This window comes from Protopterus annectens, chromosome 12.part0 (genome assembly GCF_019279795.1).
Source record: "Protopterus annectens isolate FY-2018-M chromosome 12.part0, PAN1.0, whole genome shotgun sequence".
Classification (NCBI taxonomy): Eukaryota; Metazoa; Chordata; order Ceratodontiformes; family Protopteridae; genus Protopterus; species Protopterus annectens.
Genome location: NC_056746.1, coordinates 1358891551 through 1358909408, shown reverse-complemented (window position 1 = coordinate 1358909408; position 17858 = coordinate 1358891551). Strand labels below are relative to the sequence as shown.

General features: G+C 37.0%; 1 protein-coding gene across 1 annotated transcript in view; it reads right to left on the bottom strand.

Annotated features, from left to right (window-relative positions):
• Positions 1-17858, bottom strand: part of RBBP8NL (RBBP8 N-terminal like) — a 345060-nt gene that overhangs the window by 221722 nt on the left and 105480 nt on the right. The window contains exon 4 of the mRNA XM_044090408.1: positions 14719-14814. Coding sequence (XP_043946343.1) covers positions 14719-14814 — 96 coding nt within the window. The remainder of the gene's footprint in view (positions 1-14718; positions 14815-17858) is intronic.

Genomic DNA, 17858 nt, shown 5'->3' with positions numbered 1-17858 from the left:
GAGACAAATTATAAAGCAACTGTGAGCTAGCTGAAGTCACACGGAAGCTTTCCTCTGTTTGTGTTCCCTGCTTACAGACCGATGTTCGTGGCTGATCCCCTGTAAGTCCATCTTCTTCTCCCTTTTCTTCTTCACTGGCAAGGGATGAGAAAATATTTGGGAGTGTAATGTTTTCAGTCTCGCTCCTAAGGCAGAAGTGTATTAAGTAAAGGTTTGAATTTTGTACCGGCTGAAACACAGAGGGCTTGCCCCCTACAGAAACATAGTAGAAAGTGTGTTTGTTAGTTAGGTGTTGTTGTAGGAGGAGGGGAATCTTATTTCCTTGTGCAATGTAGTTTTCAATGTATGAAGCATACTTTCAGTTTCATAGTTTCATAGTATAGTACTAGGCTATCTGCCCTGGGGCATTTGTAAGCCTAGCCATAGTGATGTGGCTTTTTTGCCCCATGAAATAACAAAAAAAAAAATGTACAGAATAAATTTAGAATACTGTGCTGTATAGTAGTAGTAGTGATATGATATATATAATAATAATAGTTTACTGTTTACTGTGCCCTGTGCACACAGTGATGACACCCCCTGGGTAACCTTAAACTTCTTCCCATCCACTCACTCATCATCTCTCAGAGAGAGAGTGAGTGAGGGTCTGCTCTAATACTGCCTGGGATCTTGTTCCAGCATGGGGGGCCTCTGGGTTAATCTATGATCCTCAGTGTTCTGAGTTTTCAGTGTTTTGAATTTTTGATGTTATGGTCTCAATGTTATGAAATTCAGCATTATGAAATTTCAATGTTATGAAGTAGACCCTCTATATCAACATATTCATAAATTTCAGGGACATTATTTTAATTGTATGATGTTACAATTGATTGAGAACAATCCCAGAGGTGGGGGGGGGGGGGACCTTGTGAGTTACATTGAATTCTGTGAAACACAATGGATAATAAATTTAGGAGTTGACAGAAGCCCAGGTCTTAATAGAGTGGTGCCTTTAAAACCCATCCTTAAGAGGCGTAGACCTTTTGTTTAATTGTTTAATTGTTTAATTGAGCAACAATGATGATTGGTTTTTGATTCTTTTAAATATTGCATCAGTTTTAGTACAATATTGTCTGATGAAGGGTTTTTACCTGAAAGTGCTAACTTTTATGTAATAAAAGAATCTTGTTTTTTAGCCTGGTGGTCTGTGGAGTTTTTTTTTTTTTTGCTTGGAGTATTAGAATAATCAGAACTGCCCCAGTGTTTGTTAGATGATTTTATTCATACATCATATTTCAGTCTTGCAAGGAGGTTTTGAGATCAGGCACCTTTGCAAATTCACTTAATATCTTTTCCATAGTGGTTAAATACTTTTCCGAGTGGTTGTCATAAAGCAGTTCGGCTTTATATAGGTAATAGGCCTATTTGTTCATAAACAATATTTATTAGATAATATTTCAGTTTTCCAAGGCTGGCTTTGACTCTAAATACATATGCAAATTTATTTAATAAAGTTCCTAATGTGAGAGGAAAGTTTTATGTGTTGTTTATAAGAACAAGGCAGTCATCTGGAAATAACTTGGTTTTATTAGAGGTCTGGTCATATTCCTGTCCTTTAATTTCTTATAAATCTCCTTATCTTGCTAACAATGGTTTCAATAATTAATAAAACTAATAAGTGAGAAAGTAGAACCTTTTGCCTATTAATAGTACTTTCAAGAAAAAGAGATGGTTATACTGTATTGATGTTTTAAATCAAAGCAGAAGGATTGCTATAATCTTTTACATCTAGGATTGCCATAAATAAATCCATTATATGGTATAAACCTTTTCAAAATCAAAGGCAATAGCTAACCAAGGTAGATTAAGCCTTTCTCCATACTGTCAGCAACTAAATTCAGTTTTAACATAAACACCATTAGATCTGACCTTTATAAAACCAATTAGCTCCTTATGAATGTTATTTTTAGTTAATAGAATAGGAATCTGGGTTGATATTTTTGCATATATAATCTAGCTATCAGGGGATATCAGAGAGTTGGCTCTGAAGTTGTCAGGACATCAGATGATTTCTAAAGTTTAGACGGAGCTATGATAACTGAACAGTAGGTAACATGTGGCATCTCACCCTTCGCTGATATTGTAGCAACTTATATAAGACATCAAATCATCTACTCCAGAAGCTTTACTCTTGACCTAATTTTCAAAGATTTTTTTTTTTGTATTTCTTATATTGTTGTGGGTTTGTTTGTTTTGTGAACATTTTTTAATACTATCTCTGCTGAGCGGGTAATGAGTAACAGGAATCTTTCATAAAAGTAAACCATTCATTTATTTCCAGTGTGTGGGAACCACTATTTCCTTGTTAACTGTTTAATCCTTGGATAAATGTGCCATCTTTGCGCTTTAAATCTATAGGCTAACTTTCCAAGTTTTTTCCAAGTTTTTCTTCCTGTGTTCCAGAAGTTGTCTCAAATTTCTTTAACTAATGAGTCAGTTCATAACGTTTGAAGTATTTACTTGGCTATATTATATGTCTGATTATTTTTAAACTTTGTTTGTTTTACTTCATCCAAACATCAGTAGCTATACCTCCCAGTTCTTTTATTTATTATTCATTTCCTTTTGTTTTAATATTTTGGTTGCTTATCTGCAAAATGTTTGCAAATACCATTTAAGGAAATGCCAAAATGTTTGAGGTAAGAAGTTTACTAAACAATTAGAGTATAACTGAGTTTTAAAACTGTTCTTTTGCAACATTAAGGGTTCTGGACCTATTAGAATGATTGGTGTAATCCTCCAAAATGGTGGTCTAGATAATTCTCCCACACTAGTTATTTCCTAGAAAAGATACCACGTTCAGAAATGGGGCAAATAATTTGAAGTAAAAGCTTTAGGAATTAGAAGAGAAATTCCTCAAAATAAGACTGAAGATCAGGAAATCAAAAAAGAGCCCAAGAATAAACAAACTTAGAAGAAGGATATTTACCAACGTCTGAAAATGCAACTAAAAATAAAAACAGAGAAAAGTAGTTAGAAAATGAACAGTTTTAAAGTTAAAGTTTCTGCAAATGTTCTCTATAATGAGTAGATACTATAGAATGTTCTCTCCACAGGTGCAGTGCAACTTGTCAAGAAATGTGAGAAAGAATAACTAATTATGACAACTTACAGGGAAAAAGGTTACCAATATTTAGGAAAATCCTGAGGACAGCTTTGACTGTTAAGGAAACAGTTACTTTCAAAGAAATTTCTGCTTCTGAACCTAAAAGATTTTCCTTATTAGTGAAGACACTACTGAAATTAGGCCTATGTATTTTTAAAATAGTATTTCATGGTGATTTTATTCAAGCATTATTTAGCTACACAGGCATTTATCAACAAAACAGTGCAGTTTAAGTCCCCTTGCAGGTAGTTTAGGGTGGTGCCACAGACTGTGGAAGTACAGGTCCATAGAATGTGCATTGCTTCCACTTATTGTCAGACCACGTCAGGTGTACTGATGAAGGATTGCATTAGCATCTTTACCACTCTCCAGGGTTATCATGCATATTCACGACAGTTGCTAATACCTTCATAAATAGAAAGTGGTCAGCCTCATGTTTGCTTTCTTTAGAAGAGGAAGAATGTTGCAGGACACGTACTGAAACTCCCTTCGACATGGTTACTGAAAAGGATGACCAACAATCTTCGCAATTTGTTTCCTGATCCAGGGATTATAAAACTGCAACTGTAAAGGAGCTTTATAGGTTGCTAAAATGACTACTCCATAAAAGAATTGTTGTAAGTTTTATTAATTTTTTATGGGTTTTAACAAGTTTTGCACTGTGCTTTCAGTAACTCCTCTTCAAATGAAATAACTCTCTGAATTCTGAAACTGAAAGTGAAATCAATGTGAATTCCTTTATATGAAAATTTTTAAACTATGCCATGTGAGTGCAGAGAATGGTAGTTCAATTATATTTTGCTTGGATAATTTATTTGCTTTGCATTTTATTAGATGCTTTAAGACCAGTCTCTACTTAACACAGCTGACAGTATGAGGGATGACAGATGTGCATCAGGATGTATCCAAAAGACTACAGAGTTTTCTGTTTTATAGATTTTTTATATCTTTACTGCCATAGTCATTAGGCTTTATGTTATAATAAAAATACATTTACACCAGGTGTCCACATTTAAAGTAGATCTCTGAAGGACACAATTTTGCAAAGTTATAACAAATTGTTTTTTACCTACTGTCAGGTATTTATCAAACTTTTACCTCTAGTTGCTGCAGTCTCCTTTGCATGCAATGCCTGCTGCTGTTTCTCCAGCAGCTGTCTAAAAAAGCAACACTGTCCTTTGCAGCCTTCAGCACTTAAATATTGTGGGAGTTAACTTTCAGCGTAGTGACTGATAACTGTGACGCTGTTATAAGTGACTGTGTAGGCACACAAGATCTATACACAACCTAATTCAGGCTGGGTGAAAGATGAGTTGCTTAAACATAAATATAAAAGATGATTTTTGAAAAGGTAGTTACAGTGCCCAAGGGGGAAATCTTTTCTATTTTAACCAAATAAGACATTCTAATTCATGACCTTTGGATGTTCCTTAGGATCTATAATACCTCAACAAAAATGTTGAGCTGTTTGGAATTAAATGCAAATCCTCCATAATTTCAGAGGTAAGTACTAGGTCAGCTGCCCTTGAGGGGTATTTTAAGTCTAGTCAGTATTTGTCCTCAAAATAACCTGTTCCATTTGGCTATAGAGTGGCCTCACCAATCCCATGGTTGATAATTATATATTACCCCTAATAAGAATAACTGGGATCATACCATAGATAATTTGAGGGGACCCATGCAGGCGATAAAGAATTTTGGAGGCGCATCTGGATGCATTTTCTATTTCCCTTCCACATATCTAAGGTTTGCTTGAAAATGTACATGAATTAATTCTGTTTTATGTGGATGCAGACATGTAGTAGGTGGACTTGGTGCTCTAAAGTGGCCATAGGCATGTGAATGTTCATGTGAGTATGTGGTATGGAAGAACATCTGTGGCAAGGCTAGCCAGAAAATGTATATAAATTAATTTTGTTTTATGTGGATGCAGACATGTAGTAGGTGGACTTGGTGCTCTAAAGTGGCCATAGGCATGTGAATGTTCATGTGAGTATGTGGTATGGAAGAACAGCTGTGGCAAGGCTGTCCACCTGGCAGTGTGAACATTGGCTCTAGACGAATGTCACTTTGAAGTGACATTCTGATCCCATGTGCAAAAGTGGGAAAAGGGGTTCTGGATGGATAGGAAGTCTGTTCCACAATAGTGGTATATTCTGTGAGATATGCCACTCCCTTCAAACCATTATATTGATGTTGCACAAGAGGTTTAGATCCCTAGACCAAGTACTTCTGATGCCATTTCACTTGCTTTATTCAGAGAGTAAAGAATGTTGTAGACTGCACACTGCTACTTTCTGATGAAAAACTATAATTTTGAAAGGAGACAAAATTTTTGGCAATTAAGTCAGCAACTAAAGAAGTAGAGAACAGTGGCTGCTTGGGTTATCTTGTACCTAATTAACTAAAGTTCATTAAGCATCTTTCAGCTTTGAGCAGTACCATCTGTATCATTGGGAGTGCTGGAAAGCGTTTAACAAGTTATGTGACCATGGGGAAGAGCAGGGTAGCTGTCTGTTGTCTATGTTTGCAAATTAATATACTAAACGAGCAACAAGTACAAAGTACATTTCTTGCTGTTTTACATGCCTGGTGAAAAGAGTTTGGGGACAGACTAGAACCGCTGCTAGAGAAGGGTGAGAAGAGCAGGGACTGCATGACGCAGCCAATGGCAGCTCTCCTATCCCAGTCAGGACAACCTGGAGGAGCCTAATGCCTCTGTGACCTCTGTTGGAGAGACTTACCAGTCACTTGACATTAAAATACAGGCATGCTAATGCCTTGACTTCAGTGTTCTAGTTTATTCTTTAGCTAGGGGGTTTTGATTGACCTGGCACATGCATGATGGCTTTTGGCTCCACAATTGCAACTCCCCCTTTGGATTCCACATTCCACAGGGATAATACTCTGTTATCCCATATAACCTTCCTTAGGAGCTTAACTCATGCCCTGCAATGGAGCTCAGGAAGTTTGCATTGTAACTTCCAATGGGCGGAGCCTAAGCTTTTTGACAGAATTAAATTATGTCCACGTATTTCAAAAAAATTTTCATATCTCTGGAACCATAGGGGTTGTTACAGAAGTATAAATGGCAAACTCTTCAACACAAACTGCTTTTATAGTGGTAGTATTCTTCATGTTCTGTCTTACATTGGATTTTATAACTCACAGTAAGCATAGTAACTATTAAGTTTGTAATATTATGTAAACGACCTACAACATCTCAGCAACCACACAACGTACACACATACTGTCAGCAGCATTTTATTCACCCAGCTAAGACCTTTCATATTATGCCAGACAGTTGTGTCTGTGCTACTTGATATTATCTGTGCTACTTGACTGCTGAGATATTTAGAAAAACATGAAGTATATAACAAAATAAATAAATATTAAATTATCAACAAGTAATATATCTTTTCCTGCACTAGGCAGAGGTCAACTATCAATCCAGTTACATTTACCATTGTGTAAGTTTTAAGAAGAAATCTTCTAATGCTTTGCATGTAGCATGGTTTTGGAATTATTGATGCAGACATGAACAAACAATATTTGCCACCTAGAGGCGTCAGTAGGATGCAACTGCAGAGGCACCAGGAGGCGTCACTCAGCTGTAATAAGATAAAACTATACCTGTAAAGGGTCACATCTAGGGGAACCCTGTTTGGAAGGAGAGATGGGGGGACCCAGGACTGGGTAAGAATGGAAGCCAAGGGAGCAGCCAAAGGCTGTACAGCTTTCGAATGGGGAAAAAAGTTAGTTTCTGGTCCTTGTCTTTTATAGCAAACATATCGACGTAAATAGGGCCAAGGTAGAATATTATCTGCAGAAAAACTAGTCTGCTCACTTGACATTCATATGTTACAGTTCATGGTTTGACATTCTTTTCTGTTGTCCTATAAAATAAAATGCCTGCAAAATTATTGTTATCCATTGTCCATTCCCAAATACTTATTATCTCTCTGCATAGGTGATAAATGTGCATTTGTCTTTATTGGCTGATGTGTATTTATGTGCATTTGCTTGTCTGCTTGTAATGCAGATAAGTGAAATGATTATTCACAAACCCTCTTCTGCCAATACCAGTGCTAAAAAGGCAAGAGAAAATACAAGATGATATGAAACCAGAGTGCATTGTGACTCTTAAAAAGGCTGCATTTATGTGAAGGACATCCATATTTAGGTGTCCACTGCCACTATTGCAGCTCTCATGCCATTCATATTTATACGAATAAGGCTTCCTTTGAAAATCTAGACCCTCTCTTGAAGGCTTGTTATTGAAATATTGAGACTTGCTTTTCTGAGTCCCGCGATTCTGAAGAAAACACAGAAAATGCAAAAGAAGAGAGTGGGGATCGAAACTTCATCTTCTGCTTTAAACGTGCTTATCGCAGAAGGGCAAGCCCCCTTATACCACTCGATGTGGGGGTACTCACCCCATACCCTGACATTATATGTACTAACGCTGAGATTGTTATACCTTGGAGAAAAGGGTCTATTATGAGAAATCTCACTATGTGACTTACTATACGTAAGCCTGGATTTTTGGATGTTTGGTTTACATATCTCATTTCTAAACAAAGCGGGTCCTGCGATTTCAAATGGTTACCCCCTTGAAACTTCATGAAAATTAGGAGGAATCCCCAGGCTAGTTCTGGGAAACTGTTTGTTTGAGTCTGTGAACCTTTTTGCTGGTCCAGTCTCAGAGCCTACAGCTTGTTTACTTTCTTCTTTTAAAGTGGAACAGGGCTGAAGTCAAACGTAATATGTCCACTTCCCTCCTTGTCTCCTATGTCCAGTCACCTATAACAATGGTAAGACATCCTTTGCAGGAAGCCATGTTAATGACCTAGCTAAGAATGGATTCATATAGGAACGCTAAGACATCCTTTGCAGGAAGTCATATTAATATCCATCAGCTAGGCCAATAACATATCACACATGGTCCTCTTCCCCTGCTCACCTCTCTTTCTGTGGAAAAAAAGACTCACTTAAATTGCCCTTATGCTATGCATACGCTGCTTTCTAACACAGTCTTCAGACTGAGCTCATGTTTCTAGTTTGCAGTACCTAAATGTCCCCTTCATATTTTCTCCCACTTCTACACACTGTTACTTTACTCACTGTAGAAGAATATTTTTCTGCTTAATTTCAGAACTCCATTTAATAATATTTCCCTTACGGATTTGCAGATGTCCTAATCCTCTCTCTCACATCCAGTTTACCTCCTAATGATGAAGTGTTGTTACAATTACATTTTCTTACATATCTAGAAAATAGTGGCCTATTTAATTTCCCTCTGGTTGAGTTTGATATCTTCAGATGGTGTTGCATCTAGCAATTACCTTTTTTACAGCTTTTTATCCTCTCCTCCTGAATCACTCTGCTGTACGATTCCACTATCACATTAGTTGCTGGGCCTATCAGACCATGACTGAGTACTCTTTTTACACTAAAATGATATAATTATTGAAGACATTTTCTACTGACAGAACTAACACTAGTTTCTGTTTTGGAATGTTGTAAGCACAGAGAAGACCAAAGCAACCATAACCTCAATATCAGTTGTTTACATTTTATGGTTAATGCCATCAGCCAGTCCCAAGTAAAAAGTTTCACTGAGCAACCTTACATTGCCTGGGAATGCACCATGAAATAGGTAATGGGGAAGGCATTATTCAGTCTTTATAAACCTTGCCTGTTGATTTCTGAATGAGCTCAAATATGTGACCTTAGTTTTAAACAATTAAGACTATTTTTTGTGGTTTTAGATGGGATAGTTGTCAGTTGCCATGAATTTAACTATTACATATGTCGCACATAGCATACCATTTAACTTTCCAGAATTTTCAGAGAATGCTCAAATTTTTTGCCTCAGATATTTGAATTTTTCCTCATAAAATTTGTGATTTTCTGGCAAATTTATGAGAATGGAATTTACTATATAATTTCGGAAATTTGTACTTCAGACTTCATATCCTTCAAAAAATGCATGCTCATGAAAATGCATAGGTCTCATTACTAAGGGTTTTGCATCCAGGAAGAAACAGGTCATTGTCTCCCTCTACTCTTCCCTCATTAGACCAATCATCGAGTACAATGCCCCATTTGGCATGTACCTTACTAGACACCTGCAACAAGTGGAGAGGCCACAAAAGTACCTCACAAAGTGGATTCTAGGCCTTAAACATTTGTTCTATATGGACAGACTAAAAAAAATTCCAACTATTCTCTGTCTCATATCGCCTACTTTGAGGCGATCTCTACTTGACTTACAAAGCCATGCCTGATACATCTAAAGAAATCCCAGTCCCTCTGCACCACATGCTCCAGAGATGTCAACTTCATTACCACAATCAACAGAACATGTTAGAGGGACAGGTTCATAACCCAGAGACTGCCCATGCTATGGAATAGACTTCCCATACATGTCAAGCAGAGCACTTCACTGGCCCTCTTCAAGAGTAATCTTGATGAGTGGATGGGAAATAGAAAATTCACCCCATGGATCACTCCAGTAACTTTACTTGACAGAGGCACTGGGAGCTAAGGCCGGGTGGCATGATGCCAGAGTAATCCTATGGGCTAGGCATGTAAAGGCTCCAGGGCCATTAGCCTAGTACACACCTATGAACCTATGAACCTATAGCAAAACCTGTTATTCTAGCAATGTTCTAAATTAATAAGAGCAATATTTAAATTCTGTCCCTGATTTGGGATCGTTGTCCACCCCCTACTGATTATTTGGTTATGTGTAATGCCTAACCTTTTCTATATCCTGATGTCTTGTCATAAATGTATCAATTTAAATTTGTATTTCTGCTTATGCTCTGACTGCATTTGCTGTTTTAACTTGGAAGAGCTTTTCCCAATGGAGTGAACTACACATGTATTCTGCTTGGTTAGAAATACCCAGTTACCAAACAGAAATGAAATATTAAAATCAAATAATAATAGCTGGGGAGAGTCTACAAGGAGTAGTTTACCTGCTGGGTTAACAGGTGTGTAAATAAATAAATCTGAAAATATTTGCATTTTTATGGGCTAGCCTGTAAAATGTGTAAGGTGAATATCTGAGTTAAATACTGAAAAATGGCAAGGATATGAGATAAACCTTAATTCTGAAACATTCTTTTGTATTTTCATCCATTTTAATAAAATCACCTCAGAAATGCAATACTTGTGATTTTCCTCGTTAAACAAAGTACTTTCCAAACTCAATTTTATGATATAAGAAACATTTCACTATTTATATTCATAGACAAATAGTAGGCTATCAGCCTTCAGACTATTACAAGCCTAGCCAATAACCAGAGGTCAGAATCAAACCCTGTTTCTTGCTTCTATGAGGTAATGACTGCAATTATTATGCAACCGACATTGGCTTTGACGTCTGAGAAGTAGATGCCAAAGAAGAATAGGCAAGCACTGAGTCCTGAGGGCCTCCACCGGTGTCTGTCATCTTTGTGGAGGTTGGCTTATGGATCATAACCTCCTGGGTCCTATCCATGAGCCAGTCAGCTATCAAGAATGTTCTAAAGGGGTCCTATACCTAGTTCTGTACATTTGTATCAAATGCCTCAGCCAGCTCAAAGTAAGCAGTATGCACTGCTTTACCCTCATCCATTACCTCGTTGACCTATTCAAAGCACTCCAGCAGGGATGACCTTCCTCTGACAAAACTAATATGGGATGGGTCCAGTGTCTGGAGGTCTCCTATGTTTATGCTGATCCTTTGCATGATAATTCCTTCCACAGCTTTGTAAATCACACTAGTCAGACTAATGGGTCTGTAGTTTCGAGGATCTGTTGAAGGTCCTCTCTTATGAAGATGGAGAACTTTTGTGGTCCTCAATTCACATGGCACAAAGCCTGTTTTAAGACTATGGTTAAATAATGACTCCAGTGGTCCTGGCAAGTCATATTTTAGACTATTCAGGAGGCATCCTGGGATGTTATTTGGGCCCAATGATGCTGTGTTGTTGGCTTTAGCGAGCACAGCTAGGACATGTTCTCTAGTTATAGATGGAAGTGGAAGACTATAGAAGAGGGAACAGATCAACAAATATATTAAGAAAGATAGATGTGATAAAAGCAATGCGCAGTATTAGAACAGACCAGGCTCTATCATGCACTATCACAAAGAAACTAAAAATTTCAGCACAGGCGGAAAAGTTTAGAAGATATGCAGATAAATATAAAGGAAAAGTTCAAAATAAGCAATTTATTGATGACCCAAAAAGGTTTTATAGAGAACTGGGAAACAAGGTAAAATTAATTGAAAGACCACCAAAAAAAGAAGAAATAGATACATTTTGGAGAAGTATCTATGAAGATCCTGTGGAACATCACAAAGATGCTAAATGGATAGAAGTTTAAGTTTAAACGCACAGAATATGAAATGGGATGAAGTAACAGCTAGAGAGATTGAAACAAAGTTAAGAATAACCTGTAACTGGAAAACCCCAGGCCCAGATGCAGTGCCTAACGTTTGGTTAAAAGTATTAACATCTTTGCACAAAGATTTAGCCATGAATAAGAAGTATTTATATGCACATCCCAAACAGACACCGACGTGGCTTACAACAGGAAAAACAATGCTCCTATTTAAGAGTGAACATGCAAGCTACCTTAAAAATTACAGATTAATAACTTGCCTTCAGATGACGTATAAACTATACATGGGAATTAATGCTGACAAGAGTTTTTAGTCATTTAGAAGAAAACTCAATTATGGCAGTAGAACAAAAGGGCAATAAAAGAAAGTCATATGGAACAAAAAATCATTTGTTGTTAAATAAAGTCATAGTGGACAACTGTAAAAAGGGGAAGAATCTAAGTATGACATGGATTGATTACAAAAAGCATTTGATAGTATCCCACATTCATGGATAAAAGAGTGCTTAAAAAGGTATGTGATACACCCTACACCGATCAACTATATTACAGTGACCATGAAATAGTGGCAGACCACTTTGCAATTAAGCCATGATAAAGGGCAAATTATTGTCTCAGGGACAAAAATTCAAAGGGGGATGTTCCAGGGTGACTCTCTTTCACCGTTGCTATTGTGCCTTGCCCTTAACCCATTAAGCTGTTTACTTAATAGCTTAGGCCATGGCTATAATTTGGGTCCTAGAAAACAACAAAGTGTAAAGACTTCTCATCTTCTCTTTGTCAAAGTTTTATAACTGTATAGCTCATCAGATGAGGCACTGAAAGCACAACTGCAGGTTGTCAAAACTATTTCAGATGATATAAGAATGTCATTTGGCCTTGATAAATGTGCAAAAGCAACCTTTAAATCAGGAAAACTGCAGCACCAGGAAAACATCAGCTTGGGACAAGAATGTGATATAAAAGAACGTGAGCAAGAGGGAGTGTATAAATATTTGGGAATTGATGAAGGATCAGCAATAAAACATGAACAAATGTGAATAAAACTTAGTAAGAAATACTTTTGAAGACTCAAATTAATCCTGAAAACAGCATTGACATCTAGGAACAAAATCCAAGCTATAAACCAATTTGCTCTTCTTGTCCTAACTTACAGTTTTGGAGTGAATGACTGGCCCCAAAACGTGTTGGATAGATTACACAGGAAAACAAGAAGGATGCTTCATGCTCACCAAATGAGTTATAAAAATCGGTATATACCAAGATTATATATTTCTTGTTCTGAAGGAGGGATGGGCCTCCTTGAAATTAATTACATGTACAGATCTACAATCGTGGGACTCCACACATATCTGCTGACCTCACAAGACCCAAACACAATGAAAATTTTGAAACATGACAAGACTAAATCTATGATGACATCTCTGCTTAATCTAGCAGAAGCATATCAGAGTCAAGCAGGATTGGAAATCAAACCAGAAGTGGATAAAAATCAGGCAGCAACTGAATGTGCCAAAAACAAAAATAAGAATATAAGGTGAAGGACCAGATGAGAAGGCAAGAAATGTGGAAAATGCCTAAATATAGTTGCAAGTATAGAAAACTTCTGGAAGAACCTCATGTTGATCAGGAATGAATGCAGGCATGGTTAAGGAGGGGCAAATTGAAACCAAAAGATGAAAGGTTAATATTGGCAGCCCAAGACAGTGGGCTATGTACACGCTGGTTTGCAAAGTCCATTGAACATGTGGGAGAAACAGACAAATGTAGGTTTTGTAAAACTGAATTTGAAACAGCTGCACACCTCATTGCTGGTTGTGACATACTAATGGCAGAAGGACTGTATAATGAAAGGCATAATAATGTGGCAAGACTGTTTGCACTGGGGATTGGATTGTGCAAACATTATGGTACTGAAGTGGCTGAAAAACACTGGAAACATGAACCACAAAGCATCATAGAAAATGATGAAGTTTATATCACATGGGATCAACCATTACCAACAGTTCAAAAGATAGATGCTAGAAAATCGGATATAGTGGTCCATGAAAAGAAAACAATAGTAGCATTGATCACTGAAATCGCCACTGCCAGTGACTACAATGTCCAGCATACAGAGAGACACAAAGTCATAAAGTACCAGGATCTGCAGGCAGAAATGAGTGCAATGTGGAAGAAAGTTACCCAGACAGTTTCAACAGTAGTAGGAGCAACGGGTCTTATAAAAAAGAATGTAAGATCATATTTACATATGTTACCAATCCATTAACCCCATAAGAATTGCAGGAGGTGTCATTACTGGGCACATTGCGGGTGCTGCAAAGAACACTGTTGGCTGACATCAAAGACTGAAACAATACCAATTTCATGAACTTTAATCATATTTTGATTTAGGAATGGGGTCCTTTCCCATCATGATATTAGAAACCCAAACGATTTGGATAAATTAAAAAAAAGAACAAAAGAAAGTAAAGATGATTTATAGAGTGCAAGTTTATGCCTCTGGAATATCGTTTAAAATACTATAATAGGAAAAGCATTTCTATGCTATGACAGCTACATGACAGTTGCTTTTAATCAAATTTTTTTTTCTAAGACATTAGTACAGAATTTACAAGCATAATTGTTCTTTTTTAGTATTAGTAAACCAAAACTTTTCTAAAATTTATTGTTTTAGCTTTCAGATCAATTTGGAATTTTATTTTAGTATTTTCTGCTTCTTTACTTTAGCAATCAGGCTTTAGCCATGCTTCATTAGCTAGCATGCTGATGCAGAAATATTGAAAATTGCCAATGTAATGACCGTGCATGTAAGTGTTGCCATTTGAAACCCATAATGTAGGCAATTTCTATTAATAAATTCAGATGCTTGCAAAAATCCTTCTTATGTTTGGGAAATTAATTTTACGACATAGAAATGAGAAAGTTGTTGTATAAACCTTGTTGCTGTCCATTTAAACTTCCCTGCCTCGTATTTCAGAATTTTCTTAATCAGACATTTTAAACCCAGTTGTTAGGTTCTACCCTGAATGAAGTCAAACCCTGAATCAACAAATACGTATGTTAAAACACAACCATGAAAACGAAACAGCAACACTATTCCTTCAAAGATAGATACAATCAAAAAGTCATGTCTAATCATTTTGTGCCAGACCTAAGTACACTGTTCATCTCACCTGTTCTCCAGGACTTTAACATTTTCATTTAATAGTTTCTGCTGCTCCCTTAATTGGTGGTTCTTGTTGAAAAGTTCCTCAATTCTCTGGGTGTCTCTGGAAATGAAAGAGGCCAGTTGAGTGAATGGAGTCCTACTTGTGGCCAAGGCAGACAACCAACATGTGTACAGAAATCAGACCAACAGATCAGACAGATGATTTCATAATACACACCACAGATTGATTTTTAAGAATTTTTTACGCATATTTTACGTAAACACTGCTTAATTACATAAACACAGTTTACACTGATTTCTTGCATCACACATCATTTGTCATACCTACCATGAATGATCTTGCACTGTATTGTTCTTACGTTGTTTGGATTATATTAATACTTGATTACTGTTTTTTTCAGACTAGCCTCCAGTGAAAATGGAGTTTACCCAGCTGGTCTATTTTAGTTAACATAAATAAGCAAGCAAGCAAACAAACAAACTAATAAATGTAATAAAATAAATAACACAAAGTAACTAACTAAATAAAATGTGGACAGATTAAATGTACTGAGTACTATTTTGGGCTAGCACTCTGTGTATTTTTATAATTCCAAATGAGTGTCACTTACAACATCACTATATATTATTATATCAAGAACAGGAACTTGCAACTTAAGTAGATTGCATCAAAATATACTTATTTATTTATTTGCCATTTGTTTACCAGGAAAGTCCGACTAGATCATGAGGTACCCATTTTCAGCGGAGGCCCGGGAAGAAAAGCTCCAGATACATTTGGTTAACAGAATGAAAAACTAGACAGACATATTTTGAATCAGAACAAGCCTGTTTTCAGGTAACATATACATGAAAAATCATAAGGAAGCACGCATACAGAAGATAAACAGAAACTGATGGTAGGTAAGGATTGCTTGGCCTACCTAAATGGCATTTTTCTTTCTCTTTTTGACACACAGTTTGCTTTAGTAACCAGATGTACACTAACTATATTACTTTATATGTTAATGGATTGTCTCATCACTTCTGAACCCTGCTTTATCTCAACAAGGCTGTCATTCTATATTACTACCACTTACTCCCTGGTAGAAAGTTCCTCACATTGACCCTTTAAATCACTCCTAACTTTAGACTACATCACCTTATACTGACCTGTGTCTTCAGTACAAGATTCTATAATCATGAGTTTTTTCTTTACCTTAGGGTATTTTAAAGCTTCTGTCATGTCATCCTCCTTATAAAGTTCATATATATTATTTTTCTTTATATAATAAATATTTCTTCTATTTTTTTCTGTTTCTCATTGCTATTTGCATCACTTTTTTTTCTTTTTTTCTTTCTATGCAATTTTCATTACTGTTTTACTATGCAACCTGCCTGTTGCTTCTATGTTTACACTATTTATTATATGAAACATGTATCAGTTTTTACCATGTAACCTGTTTTTAAATGCTGTTGTTTACATTGCTTATATGCAACCTAGGCCTTTTCCCCCGGGCCTCATCTGAAAATGGGCCTTTATTTTTGGCTCAGTCAACACTCAGAGTAAACAAATGTAACATAACTAACTAACTAACTAACTAACTAACTAACTAACTAACTAACTAACTAACTAACTAACTAAATATAGCTTCTGATCTAAATGCTGGTTGCTTTTTTATCCTCCACTGGATTGTCTCCATGTTGTCTATATCTTTGATGAGAAGGTTTCTCCAGAAACATCTACAATATTCTAGATAATGCTCTCCTGATTGTCTGCATAATTGAATAACAGTGTATTACCTTCTAATGCCAATATTTTTCACTCATATCTCAGTACTTTCCTAAAGCTTCTCAATGCCTACTAAAATTGCTTATCCACATCTATATCTTCTGGTGAGAGCTCCCAGGCTCTTCTCCAGCAGTACTGTTGATGATATTTTCCATACTATATCTATTTTTTGTGCCTTTTACCTCACAGAAATGAATATATGTGGACACATCTAAAGAAGAAATACAGTCACAGAAATGTCAGTAGGAGAAAATGAAATGTCCATATCATTTGCTCCTCTGTTTAATAAAATGAGTGTAAAAAAATTTCCATGTCATAGAAAACATACCTCATAGGTTCATAGGTAAGTACTAGGCTATCTACCCAGGGGCATTTATAAGCCTAGCCAGAGTGTGTTGGCTTTCGCCACCCCCTTAGATTAGTTCCCTCTGCCTCTGACCAGCAGAGCCATAAGTCCCCTGTGCCTCTGTCCAGCAGAGCCACTGAAGTGATCCCCGGGGTAAATTTTCTGTTTCCCATCCACCCATCAAGGCTTCTCTTGAAGAGTGCTAGTGAGGGGCTCTGCCTGATGTATACTGGAATCTTGTTCCAAAGCATGGGGAGTCTCTGGGTCAGGAATCTATCCCTCCAGCACGTCCTATTTATCGTTGTGGTAAGGATTATATCCCTACAGCGTGTGGCTCTCAGGGATATGTTTTTTTTTAGGTGGAGCATAGCCATCAATTCTGGGTTGGACATGGCCTTGTATGTCAAGCAGAGATCACCTCTGAGTAAGCAGTATGCAACCGAGTACAGCTGGGGTTTCTTTAGTTAGGCTGCATAGGTCATCTGTTTGAGGCCAGTAATCCTCTTGGTGAGGTACTTTTATGGTCTTTCCAGCTGTTGCAGGTGTCTTGTAAGGTATATCCCAAATGAGGCGTTGTATTCTATAATGGGTCTAATAAGTGATGAGTAGAGAGGCACAATAACCTCCTTTGTTCTGGATGCGAACCCTTTTGAGATTAGGTGGGCCACATAGAAGGATTTTCTAACCACCTTGGCAATATGATTATCAAAGGAGAGATTGCTATCTACTTGGTCCCCTGTTTCCTTATTACTTTTTCTGTATTTAGGGGACTACCACCTATGTGGTAGTTCGCAGATACTTTGTTTTTTCCAAAGGGGATGACAATGCACTTTTTGGCATTCAGCTTGAGGCCATGATTTTGACACCAGGTATATGTCTCAGTGAGACCCTTCTAGAGGGCATCTGTATCAGCCGGTGAATAAATTATGGCCCCTAGTTTGCAGTCGTCTGCGAACCTGGTCAGCCAAAGTCCTCCTGTGCTTGCCTGTACCTCTGAGAAGTATATACCGAACAGGAGGGGTCCTAG